The sequence below is a fragment of the Sander vitreus genome, chromosome 22, assembly GCF_031162955.1.
Source record: "Sander vitreus isolate 19-12246 chromosome 22, sanVit1, whole genome shotgun sequence".
NCBI lineage: Eukaryota > Metazoa > Chordata > Actinopteri > Perciformes > Percidae > Sander > Sander vitreus.
In genome coordinates, this window is record NC_135876.1 from 8,095,187 (window position 1) to 8,109,335 (window position 14,149).

The 14,149-nt window shown below is 41.6% G+C and overlaps 1 protein-coding gene across 1 annotated transcript in view; it reads right to left on the minus strand.

Annotated features, from left to right (window-relative positions):
- The window catches only part of ntng1a (netrin g1a), a 108,255-nt gene that overhangs the window by 16,187 nt on the left and 77,919 nt on the right, over positions 1-14,149 (minus strand). Inside the window, exon 4 of the mRNA XM_078281154.1 lies at positions 6,973-6,999. Coding sequence (XP_078137280.1) covers positions 6,973-6,999 — 27 coding nt within the window. The remainder of the gene's footprint in view (positions 1-6,972; positions 7,000-14,149) is intronic.

Genomic DNA, 14,149 nt, shown 5'->3' on the forward strand with positions numbered 1-14,149 from the left:
TATGGCAAGTGAGCATATGCTGAGTTGCACTGGTAGAGAGTGTGTCACCGCCTACTATGTAGTGGTATGTCATGCTCAGTGTTGGGGAGTAACGGAATACATGTACCGGCGTTATGTATTCAGAATACAAATTATGAGTAACTGTATTCCGTTACAGTTACAATTTAAATAGTTGGTATTTAGAATACAGTTACATTGTTGAAATCAATGGATTACATGACGATACTTCTCTGTTTCACAAGTTTATTCACTCTCTGAATAAATTAAGGCAACTCCATGCATTTCCCAGAAGACCCAATATGAAAACAAAAAAAATAGCTATTTGCGTGATCAGTCACAATGGAGTCGGAAACGGCACAACAGAGCCAGGACAACAAGCCTTTCTATCTCGGAAATTCAAACAGCATTTCACATTAAAGAAAGAGAAGGGAGAACGAAATATAACTGTGCACTGCAGTGCAACCTCTGCTTGCCAGCAACCAACCTCCTTTCAGAGTCCAAATTCCTCCACCTCCAACCTGAAGAAGCATCTTAAAGTAAATTATTTTTTTAATTAGCCAAGGGTAGTCGTCTGCTGTAGTTTTACTGGTCACCTTGCTATTTTATAGTTGACGTGCGACTTTACATTCTCCTACGTGCTGATTTACTAGCTCCAGAGCCGTTGAAAGACTGACTAGCCCCGTTTGACATGCTAGCTAACGTTAGCTAAAATTAGCTTGTGGTAGACTGCGGTTAGATTTTTGTAGTATGCAATTTGGGACTACAAATACAACAATCTATCTGCTTGTTTAGGTACACATTCAGCCAGTTGGAACAGAAGAACACACCAGAATAGGCCTGTTTAGTAAGCTGGATGTGATGGCCGCATTCCTACACTTATAAAATGCAATTCAATGTGGAAGTAATCCAAGTATTCAGAATACGTTACTCAGATTGAGTAACGTAACGGAATACATTACAAATTACATTTGTGGGCATGTATTCTGTACTCTGTAATGGAATACGTTTTGAAAGTATCCTTCCCAACACTGGTCATGCTAAATTAGATATATGGAGTTGTAGCTAAACTGTGAAAACCAATGCAGCAGTCTATGATCCTCACTGGCAGCCCTGGCCTAAGGGGTGCAGGATGGGAGGGGTGCGACTGAGGATAAGTCTGCCACACTGGGTGACCACTGACACCACGTGTCACAGCGTAGACAGATGTGACCCTTAAGCCTCACTGGCAACCGCTTGGACAGAATAGGGGGGTGGCGGATGGGGCTTTCGTCCAAGGGATTGTGGTTATTAAGGATCTGTATTGAGGTCAGGTCTCTCTGTCTGGCTGCTAACAACCCAACAAGGCATGGAAATGAAGGAGCAGCAAGTCTAGTCCACTCTACCTTTCACCTAAAGCAGAAAGTCTTGTCCGACTGTAAGCTACGTCTTCTACATTAGATGACTCACTCTCGCAGAAGAAAAAAAATTCTCCTTTCCAGAAATAGGCTAAAGTCATAAATCATGCACGCACGGGGAATAAAAAGTCTTGAGTCTCGGAAACACGTTTCCCGAAAAATAGTTGTAGTCTAAAGCACCCACTTTATTTGCACTGAAAAAGATATGATTCCAAGGGACTTTTATAGTGTTTAGAAACGATTCCATAGATGAATGGATCCTCAATGTGCCCTGTACAGTGAAAGCCATCAGTCCAGAACTGAGCTGGAGATATGGATACACAGTGCTCTAACATTGGGTTAGTACTGTAAGGGTTAGGGGGCTTACGGTTAAACAGAAACATGAGTTCATACAGTAAGAAGGCTTGGGTGTCATCTGGGGGGCAACGTATGAATTCCAGCTCCTACCTCGCTTGCTGTTTGCAACGTGGACAGAAGGGGCAGTGGACAATGCAACCTGAGGAGCTACTAGACAAATTAAAAGAAGAAACAAACAAAATAAAAAAAAACATGATATTGCAATTAAACATAAAACGTAATGTCAGAGATTTAAAAATACTGAGCATCATGCTTAATACAAATGTAACTGTAAAAAAAGAAAGAAACATACGCAATAATGATGAATGATGGCATTGGGAAATAAGGAGTGACATTGCCAATTGAAGTTGGCTGCGTGTAGCAGCATCTGTTACAAATGCCTTAGATGCCGAACAATTCAAATATGATGGTCCCTCTTTTATGCTTCATTTCATTAACAAGTGCTTTGTATAATTCAAAAGCCTCTGTGTTTGTTTCCCCAGACAGAAACTATCTCCTGACAAACTAGCTGGCCACCTCGGTGGAGGCCAGCCAAGAATTTTCACCCTATAAATTTGTGCACAGGAGCGTGGGCAGGGAAACTGGCTAGCAGTGAGCACATCAATCCCTCGATTCCTTTCCGGTCATAAAACAAACAGTGGGAAAAAGAAATAATAGGTCCAGCCTCTGCCATTGTACTGGGTTTGACATAAGCCCCTGACACATACACTGTGTGCGCTTGGCTGCAGTCATGGAAACACAGAGCTGAGTGGTTGTGTGCTAGTTGTTTGCGAGGTGTCTGCACATCACATCTGCACGATGGATTGAGATGAGTCTATCATCAATCTGCATAAAAAACGCCGTGAAACCTCTCCTGCTTTTCTTCCTGATACGCTAAGATGAGACCGAGAATCCCTGGAAGCTCTGCGCCTAATTAAAATTGAGTGTGTATGTATGAACGTACACATTGAGAGGATAATGTACACCACTGCAGCATGTTGCTACATGAGTGCCCTGTGAATGCTCAATCCTCCGCTGAAGGAGCCCAAACCCTTTATCAGGAGCGAGACAAGGAGGCTGAGGATGTTTTTTTTGGGGTTTGTCAGGAAAATAACCAAGATTGGAAACGGGGGAAGATACTACCCACAAATACTCATATCTACCAAAGAGTCATTTATTTTGCTTCTATGCAAACACCCCGAGATAAATGAATCTGTGAAAAAACATAGTTGTTGCATATTCTTAGATGCCTACCTTCTTTTCGGTTAGCGACACCTAGCGATGACACATTCGGCCGAACTGCGTGCAATTGAGAGAAACCAGGAGTTATTCATGTGCACTTGTGTGATGCACTTTACAGGTAATCTAGAGGGTGGGTTGGGGACTACGTGGTAGTGTACACACACAACTGGAGACAAGGACATGTCCAGCATGACTCAAATCAGTAAATCAGGAAACAGCAAATACAATGGGGCAGGGCTGACATGGACGGGCAAAGAGAATGCATCCAAAGATCCATTTAGGAGAGACGTTGTATGTAATTTCTGTGACTTCCATGGGCTTGCTGTGTACGTGTATGTATGTTTATGGCAATGGCAATGATGAGTGAAAAACTGAAGAAAAAAGATTAAACCCTCTTAAACTTGTTACTTAAATCATGATTAATGCAAGCAAGTCTAAACTATGTATAGCAAATTAAGAAGTTAGGGGGCATTCTGTTTAATTCATCACATTGACTATGTAATCAATATCTAATTACAGTGTATTTCTGGTGAAGGAATAACAATGAATAAATAATGGCAGGTGTTGGGACTTGGAATGACGGACTGCTGTGGGTAGTATAACCTCATGATTACATACAAGTCCGTATTTCCGTGACAGGGAAATACTTTGCGGTTGGAAATGGAGAGGACTCAAGCAAAGGGAGGAATACGGATACGTTTCCTCATCGTGCCCCTTCATCTCTTCACTTGATCTTTCTGTCCTTTGCTATTGACTCCATGAATCATGCAATCTTGGGTAATTAACATCCAGTGGTGTCTTGGCAAGAAGCCCATTGCCATAACTATATGTGTATTGAATATAAGACTGCTGTTCAGGTTGAATCATTTTAGAAATGCCTTTTTCACATGGAATAATTGTTTCAAACCTTTTTTTTACTACTGCACTGGAATTAAGCTTTGAGCTTGGCATGTCTACACACTGACACTCACTTTTAAGCCCCCCTAACATTACCCGTCATTGATTTCAAAACTGCATGAACAAAAGACTATCATGCAGTATCTCCTGTCTCATCCTTTTCTTTCATTTATTTTTATCTCCCCAAAAAATGTTTCACAATGGATCCTGCTGTGGGATTCTGGCATTGGTGATGACTGCGACATCTCCAGTGGGTTAAAGTCACTTGAGTCACCCGATGAGAGGCTCTTTAAAAATGATAGATTAACAAATAAAGAGAAAAAGGCCACACCACATCACCGCTCAAACTCAGGTCTTATATCTTTTACATAGTCAAATCCCTTGTTTTTATCTGAATTTAGATCCTCTGTTAAGCGTTTGGCAGTGAAGCTGTTTGCTCAAACACAAAACTGACTTACGAGGACATGACAATTCATCTATGACAACAACACAAAGTATACGTATTATCTGAGAATAAATAAAACACACATGAGCAAACCACACTGTCCGGATCTACAACCTCTAATTGGTTAAGTAAGTTCATTTTTAATTATTCTGCATTGGTAATTGATTGGATGTAATATACATCTGGCTTCCATTAATTATTTTGGTATGGGGAATATTCAGGTAAGGTGGGCTAAATGAGTGGTGACAGATTATAATCAATGTCGTACCCATAATGAAATGCAATCTTGCGGAGCCAGAATTGTTTTTTTAAATATTAATTTCACTTTAATGGTCCGCATTAGCCAATTCTGCCTGGCTTAATAAACTTGAAATAGAATTGAGAAAAGTCAATAAGGAATTCAATTACCTTCAAACAACAACATGAAAAGTGCTGTGCTTTCTTTCTGTTTTCACAGTCCATTTTACAACCTCAAGGTCGCTCCTAACTTTTTTGTGTCCACTCTATTCTTACTTTATTAATAACGAGACATAATATTGCTTTGTGTTTTCACTGTAAACAGCCTCAACCTCCTCAGTGTGTGTATTTTTTTTGTGTTATGCCGGTTCTCTGGGAGGCTGCTGTGACAGGACAGCCATTCGCAAGAACTTTAAATCCCTGTGGGTCAATCTGGATGAGAAGTGAAGACTTTGGTTTGTCAGAGTGTCCTTTCTACATAACCCCCCTCCGCAAACACACACTCACACACTTATCAGCATTCACACTCTCCCCGGGAAGGATTTGAGGACAGCCTTTGGACATAGTCTGGCCTGGCATTTGGATGGGACGGAGAGGACTGAAGTGAATATGTATGCATATACAGTATGTATGAGGAGCATGCACACACGCAGACACACACACACACACACACACACACATACACATACACACACTAAGCTCTTGTCAGGCCATGCATGGAGTGAAAGCATACTTTCTAAAGTTTAAAGAGGGGAGGAGGCAAGCAGTGGAAGATTGGGAGAGGGGTGGTTTGGTCTTCTTGGCCACATGTCCATTTCTGACTCCTGACATAGCATCAGCCTTTGCAACCAGTATTCACTTTCATTCTAAAGCCTGATTAAAAACCACCTGGGAATAATCTGTTTTCACCCTGTGTCTCACACAGCATGTTTTGGGACACTTGCCCAGTGATCATCTTAGCCCTTAAATGATGAAAATAAGTCTGCATGTGTCATCCATGTGTCACTTGGTGCGTATAACTTGGCTCGGTAACACTTGCGCATTAACTAGATACTGAGTGAAAGTAAGCCACTAGCCTTATAGTGAGAATCAGCACTTAGAGCTTAAAAATAGTTCAACATTTGGAGAATTTTCCACTTTTTAAAGAGTTAGACGAGAAGATTGACACCACTCTTATGGATGTCCTTTACCTTTGAACAGAGCCAGTTTAGCAATTCCCCCCACTTTGTCTTTGTGCTAAAATAAGCTAAGCTAACTGTCTCCTGGTTTCAGCTTCATATTTGATGAAAGGATATGAGAGTGGTACTCTCGACAAGAAAGAAAATAAGCAAATTCCTCAGACTGTCAAACTATTCCTTTAAGCTCAATGGTTATTCATTTTAAATTATGTGGATCTGGCAATGCTGTGTACAGTATAGGTAACATAATATGACCCAAAAGTATATTGACTTTATAATGTATCTTCTTCTTTATTTAGATATATATCTACATCTACAGACAATTTTATGAAAGCCACTAACGTCTTACTACTAAAGGTTAGCTGTCTTACTTTGGATGAAGATAATGGACTTCATCACTCCTTCCAGTATATGCTAAAGTGTTAGCATGAAGCATCAGAGCCAAAAATACTGCAGCTACAGCAAAGACAAAATTAAACGGTGCTGTCTTCATAATCATTTACATAAACATTTTAAGATGATCATTGGGGCCAATTTATTATACATGTGCACGTCTCTGTAACCCTCAGCCAGTCTATGTGGGTCCAGGATCTGACAGGGAGGGGGCAATTTGCTAATCAATCTGCTGCTCCAGGAACAGAGGATACTAACTCAGAACAGGGCAATGAGAAAAAAGATAAAGAAAATTGAGCCAGGCTGTGAATGCACTTTGACTTGTTCAATACAATCCTATGGTTCCTGCATCACACTGCCTTCCAGGCAGCGGTAACTTGAGACATGGCACCTCTCTTCTTCCTCCCCCTCCTAAGGGGCTACTGGTTGACCAAGATAATACCAGCCCAGGCGCTTGCGGCTTATATTAAAATGACCTCCTGTGACATTATACTGCCAGAGAGGTCTTGGCACCTTAATAAAGTCTAGATGCCATTTATTTATAATGCATGGGAGAGATGAGAAAAAAATGACATTCTGCATGCAGAGCCAGGCCAGTGTTATCTGGTTGAGTTGAGTCTGGATAAAGTAAATTAATATGCCCACATCATGACAATATAGCCCCCAGCTATTGCTTATCTTGTCTTTCCAAAAAACAAGGTAAGTTGCTGAGTGATCTTTCGTAGATTGAAGATTGGAATCAGAAATGAACACTTGGCACCACAAGTTCAGGGTTGTATGGTGAAGGGTGGCACAATAGGCAAAGCAAAGCATCAAGCATTCATATAGTTCCTTTGTAACTTGTACTTACTAACTGGACCAATGTTATTAGGAATACCTGCAAGAAAGAAAGAGAAAAAACACAACTTCAGTTAAGGCATAAAATTGTCTTTAAGGCAACAACTGCAACATTTCTCCTTGAATTGTTAGGATTCAGTTAAGTTCAGACCAGGAAACAGCGATCCGGCGATTTGTTGCAGGGTTGTGTCACTGAATTGACCCTTTTGTGTAACATCCTGTTGTGTTCGTTTACCCCCAATGTAGCACAAGTAGACTTTATATTTCACAGTTACGGTTTTCTGTCAGATCGTTTATAGATCTCGACGTTTCTGACCGCAGCTTCATTTCATGGAGAAAGAGAGAAAGAAAAGAGACGGAGGGACTGTGCTTTGTTGTTGCAGGAAACAGTCCGCTGTTACACAAACTGCTGGGCAGTTCAGCGCGTTTATTTTATTTTTTACCCTCATAGTGTTTTAAAACTTTCTTGTAGCAGCGATAGAGGCAGTGATGTTTCCTGTTTGCTGTACGGGACTTTCACACCGCCTCAGAACTGACTGACAAGTTTGATCGCCCGGTTACATGATTGGCCACCACAGCGTGACGTTGGGTTGCGTTTCTCCATAAGTTGAGTTGGTCTCAACTGTTCACTGCAGCCTAAACGCACTACCCCCATTTAAAATGAATGGGCAGACGTGTGTTTTCGCCGGACCGTCTGATGGCCGACGCAGGCAGTGTGACTGCAGGCTTAGTCCTCCCATCCAGTTGATTGGGTTCCCAACCACAATACTTGTGATTCATCTTGATGAGTTGTATACACTTGAAATGACACATCTCTGTGGCACCTAAAGAAAAGCTAGTCTTCACCATTACTTGATAGTGTTGTCTTTGGCACGTTTAGCTTCACAGTTCCCTGGTTTCTCCTGATTTTCTTAATTATTTTTGCTTTGATGTCCCTGTTGTTGCTAGTAAAGGTCACTGCTGCCATCTCACATAGCAAAAGGTACACACCTGAAAATGTCCCAACATCACTGAAAAAACTATTTCAGAAAACACCACAGGCTCACGGACAGACTTTAATATTTAAGTTATTAGAAAAGTTAAAAAAGTTGCATACTGCTTTGAGACACACACTGAGGCACATCAGTCTTTAAAACATGTGTTGCCAAAGACACACAAGACAGAATTGTCATGCACACAGACACACAATGACACACACGGCATATCAGATGACATCATAGGTGGCAAACTCTGCCTCTGAGGCCTTAGGAGGACATGTCTTATCCTGCTGCCTGCCTGTCCATCCCTCCATCAAGCAATTCCTTGTGCCAGACAGCCACTGAGCAGATAATACAGTCTGTCTCATCCCCATGGTGACCGGATCTCTCCCACACCAGGACGTTGTCTGGCTGTAGATCTGAGGAGATTGAGACGTTCATAGGTCTCTTGCGCCGATCATTTCGCCATCTGATCTGACCGCTGACATCTCGGTTTGGGTATTAATTAGGACTGTAGCGGCTTCAGACACCATGAAGCGCAGACGGCTGATTAGAAAGACATTTGTCCCTGTTTGCATCTGTATGCTTCAAAGGAACGTGAACACACCAGCGGTGTATTATTGGTCGGCATTTGATTTCAGATTTACGCCAGCTCCACTTTTTCTAATCATCTGTTTGAACGGAGGCCCTCCCTCCTTTTCGCTCTACCCCCTGCCCTCAATAAGGCAGCCTGCCCACAAAAACAAACAACCCCCATGGGAAGGGGAAGCATGCTGGGCAATAGGAGAAATGCGCCCATGTAAATTAGAAAGGAAGAAATTAAATGAAAAGGGAGCTTTCTCCCTTTTCTAGCTCACGTCTCTCTTGCTTACCACCACACCTTCAGCTGAGGAAGCTGAGGAGGCAGGGAGGATTGTGCAGGATATTTTGGTGGGGCCTTTCATCTAATGGAGCCGTCACAAAATATCTCCAAGTACTCAGGGAAAACATGAGGATTTCCTGAGAGTGGGCATGTGTTTGTGTACGTGGACTTTAATCAAACTCCTGTCATTCAATCACTCTTCCTCTGATCTCTGACTGCAAGCTGTATTTAGGAGCCAAATCTGTGACCTGTCTGAAAGCTGTGAAGTGCAGGAGGCTATGCTGACATATGGAGGAGGAGCGTAATGGATGTCAAACCTCAAGGGGGTGGGCAGATGCTAACCAGGAGACAGGAAGGACAAGGGCAAGGACAATCACAATCACCTTATTCACGAAGTACAGTTTGATTTGGCAGCATTGGTTCTGAGCATCACGATATTGATACAACAGAACAGTTAAAACTACACTACACAAATTAAATATAATTCTACAAATATGATATTTTGTTTGACTATTAAAGGTTTGTGAAGGGTAACACCAATATATAATAACGATAACAGTTGGAATAGGTTGACTGAACCAACTTTTAAAAAATGACGTCAAAACCCCAATTTAATCTACCAGTTATACTTATACTGATAATTAAGAAGTAACCAGATTCATGCATTTTTCTGTGTAATCAAGTTCAACTTGTACTTTAAATGAAGTTAGAAAAGTGCCTCCAGTCTACAGCTACTTATACATTCTACAGTAAAATATGTATCTGTTTAATATGTAGGCTAATTGGCTGTTTGCTATGCATCTCCCACAAACAAAGATTGTCCAATTATAGCTCAGCAACCATAATAGTTGGCCCAAGGGATAAGAGCAATACTGTGAGTTTAGAGAGAGTTGTGTTACATTACATTACATGTCATTTAGCTGACGCTTTTATCCAAAGCAACTTACAATTGCTATATACAGTATGTCATACCTCTGGAGCAACTACGGGCTAAGTGTCTTGCTCAGGACAGATTGGTTGATGTACCACAGTGGGAATTGAACCCAGATCTCCCACACCAAAGCCATGTGTCGATATGATATATGTTTTTCTTTTAACATTTCCATAGCCAGAAACCCAAGACCAAAAGTGTTAAGAATGGATTAAACAGTTAGTTTACCTGCTCTCACGTAAGCTGCAAATGTAAGCATGCTTTGCTACCATTGTGTTTTGTTAGAAAGAGCATTACATTTTTACATGCATATAATACAAGAAAACTATTTAGCCTTAAACATTAAAAAGTCAGCAGAAGACTGAGTGTTTCAACCAACTCATTGGAAAATCGTAAGCCAGTGTTGCTAACTCTTTTCCAATTAAAGTAGCTAGCACTAGCTCCAAAAGTTGCCAAAAGTCACCAAACGACGTCATATATCATTGCGTTTCATTTGCAAACAGCTCAGTGGCTGTGCCGGTCAACTGCCTGCTGCTTACAGCGCAAAAGGAGAGGGAGGAAGACCCCAGGTTGTGGGCAGATGGACTGTGATTACTCTGAGCAGCATGCATGTAAATATTTACAATATAATATATCTTGCTTTTCCCCTGATAGTCTGAAGTTGCTAAATTAGTTGCTAGTCACTTTTTAGAAATAACAGGGTCTGAAAAGACGCTATGTCTAGCGAGAAAGCCGCTAATTTGGCAACACTGACGTCAACTTTAGCTAGCTGCGAATCTGCCAGCGACAATTTTAATAAAGCTTGACAGGCTTAGCAACAGTATGTTGCGACCTCTGCTGTGTCTTGTGTTGTGTGATTACCCTGTCTCTCTGACTCTGCAGGTGCTCGTTACTGTAACGCGGAACACCTGAGTTCCCAGGTTAATTAAGCCTGGATGCAGTGCAGCTGCTGGTTGCCGTGGTTCCAGTTCTCCCTTTTTTTCTATTGGTTTGGTTATGTTGCTTTAGTTTGTCTTTATGCTTTGTCTGCACACACACACACACACACACACACACACACACACACACACACACACACACACACACACAGGTTAGGTTAGGTTAGGTTAGGTAGCTGACTGTGCAATAATACACAGGTACTATCTACATCTAGTCTGGCAGATTGGCAGGGGGACCCACTACATTAAACAGAGAGGGATTTAAATGTATACTGTATATAAAAGCAGAGAGAAAGAGAGAGGTGACTTCCATTAGTGTGAATCATCAAACTTTGAGCGAATATTTGTCCTAACAGTTTTTATACAGAGAAAATGAACACTGTGCTGCACTGTTCCAGCTGTACATGAATGCTTTTTGCTTTTAGCTAAATGTCAATGACTGGAAGTGTTGAACCCATCACATGTTATGAAGTCAAAATGACGACTCATTTGACAAATTGCTCTTTGTCAATTGGACTAGTTCTGGGTCAAATGACCTTTTCTTCCAGGTCATGATTTGGAACACTAGTGGCCTGTCAGTGCAATTATTCACCACTTTACGAACAACCTGTGGGGTTCGAGCGCATGTCCAGGATCCCACGTCGGGTCATTTGATTATTCTCAATCACCGTCATTTCCAATCCGCTTCACCTGCTTGGACCCGCCATTACAGGGCACGGCTGCAATCTAATTTTGTCCTATCGCACAGGATGAGCATTAGGAGCTGCTTATGTTGACGCTGTGCTCCATTGATTTTTATGAGTTATGCAGGGATCATGGTTGTGAGCCTCATGGATGCGAGCCACTGGGTGATGAACATGATCTCCGAGGGATGTGCAATTCACTAAACATGATCTGTGCGTATGTAAGTTCAGCACATGCGACAGAACACACACGCACACACACACACACACACACACACACACACACACACACACACACACACACACAAATGTGGGCATTAAAATACAGTGGAGAGCCTGACTTGTGTAGGGCATCAACTGATTTACAATAATCCTTGAATCAGAGAGCTGTGTTGTTTCAAGTCCCAGTGCTTGATGTTCATCCTTATCTGCTTCAGTTCCAGTTACGCTGTCATCCATCCAAGACCATCACCGTAACCTTGCTAATGGATTATCAGAAACCAATAATAAAATGTTCTCCCATGGGTCTAAAGGCTTTATATCTTTAGCATACATTCTATTTCCTCACTGAACAAGCTATTCTGTTATTTAAGCTACGTTCACACTGCAGGCAAATCCAATTTGTTTCTTTTTTTTCTCAAATCAGATCTTTGAGACAGACTGTCATATGCAAGTGATCAGTTTGGATTTGTGTGTCCAGACATCATCAACCTCTCTGCATGGGTTGCTGCGGTAAGGCGGAAGCATGAGAAATGGAAGTTAGTAGTATGGAGTAGCAGCATGGATTCAGCTCAGCACTTTGACGTTGTCGTTGTGTCTCGTGTTGCGAGTGACACAAAAGACACTTTCAAATCCGATTTGGGCAGCCAGATCTTTCGGACCGAGACACATCTGTAGAAATCAGATTGGAATCGCATTTTAAACCACCTCCAAATGTGGTTTGGATCCCATTTGCAAAGATCGCATTTACGTGTTTTTTTGCTGTCTGGATATTTTAAATATTTAAAAGACTTTTTTCACCCTGAATGTGTAACATGTACAAAAAGAGGACATCTTATCTGCGGGATAAGATTCTCCTGTCAAAAGCACATTCAGTTGTTGCCGTGGAAGTTAGAGAGTGTGTGTGTGTGTGTGTGTGTGTGTGGTCGTCATTACATTGTTTCTGTCCGTATCCATTCGGCATTGACCTTCGATGTGTCTCACCTGTTTGGCTTGGTGCTATCTGGACTACTCTAGAGGGGGGCTTATCTGCTGAATTTCCACCGCAGGCAAAGTTGGTAATTACTTTCCCTGGCTGCCATCATTTTTTAGCAATCCATCATCATCTGGAGCTCTTTGGCTATATGGAGCCCAGTGATGGTGACAGGCATTGCTAACTGGTTAGCAGTGGAAAGGCTGCCAAAACACAAGCACACGGCATGCAACTTGATTGAATTCCTCAGGAGCAAAATTACAGCTTGCCCCACCAGAGTGCCCGGCTCGCTCGCTCCCTTCTCAATGTGTAGATCTGAATTAAAGGTGGCAAGACTTAAAGTGCCCGGGAGCCAAGTTGGAAAAAAAACAGTTTAAGATTTCAAGGAAGGAATGAGGTGTACGTCGGTGGTGGTAGCTATAGGGGGAGGAATGAAAAAATCTGGAGATGGAAGAAACAAATATTTGAAAGAAAGATTACCGTCACAGCTGCACAGAGCCGAGATGTGGGAAAGGCAGAGTAAACAAGCTCGGTCTCTGGGGTGGTTGGGGGTGTTGTGGGGGAGAGAGAGAGAGAGCATGAAACAAAACCAAGAGATGGAGCGAGAACAGGCGGAGGCAGAAGAATAAAAAGAAGACAACGGTGGTAGGGCAGAAGGAGCAACAAAGTGAGAGGATGCAAAACAACATGCGATGAGTTTTACAGAGAAAAAAAGAAAGCGAATGGGGGTAAAATGGAAATTCAAATAGCTGTGGAAAAAGGAATAAAAGCACAAAGTGGGTGTTGTGTGAGAGGGAGAAGATGGAAGTGAAGCTATGTTTTATGTTTATTGTGCAGCAAAGTGTTTATGTGTATTTATGCCTAAACACAGGGCACTAAATGAAGACATAGTCGAGCTGTGGGTATGATGAAAAAAACTCATATTTGACATAGAGCAGTCGGTCTCACAAAGCTTACTGTATGTAGATTTAAAGAGCAATGACACTTAAATTAATTATAAATAAAATGAATACCTTCTTTTTTATCAAGCAATAGTAAGGTGAACAAAGCATTACACATTCATTTTGCTGACATTCTAAATGGAACACATGTATTGGCACATGTGTGTAATGTAATTACATGAGTGCTTCATTAGTGCATTGTTAGCAAAGTAATGTGATTACACTAATGTGTTAGTTAGTAATGTGCTACCCAGGGCTCCTTAAACTGTTTTAATGCCTATAATCAATATTTAAACATCTTATTTTTCAAGGCAGTTTGCTATGTTTGTGCAAAACATACAAACTCCTGTTAAATCTGAACAGGGGCGGACTGGGACAAATATTCAGCCCTGGCAATGTAGCCACACCAGCCCACATTACCACGTCGATGCAGCCCCACCCACGGACACGTGCATTCACTAATTACATTTGTGTACAGATGGTGAAATAATATAAGCAGTACCTTATGTAACAGATTTTTAAACATTTAATGTAAGTAACTGGCAAACAATGCTTACTACTTTTTAAAGAGCACACGTTTATAACAAATTTACACATACAGTCAAAACTGGAAAAAATAATCTGAGGATGTTGTAGAGTCTGTGTGCTGTCTGTTTATGCCGTTTG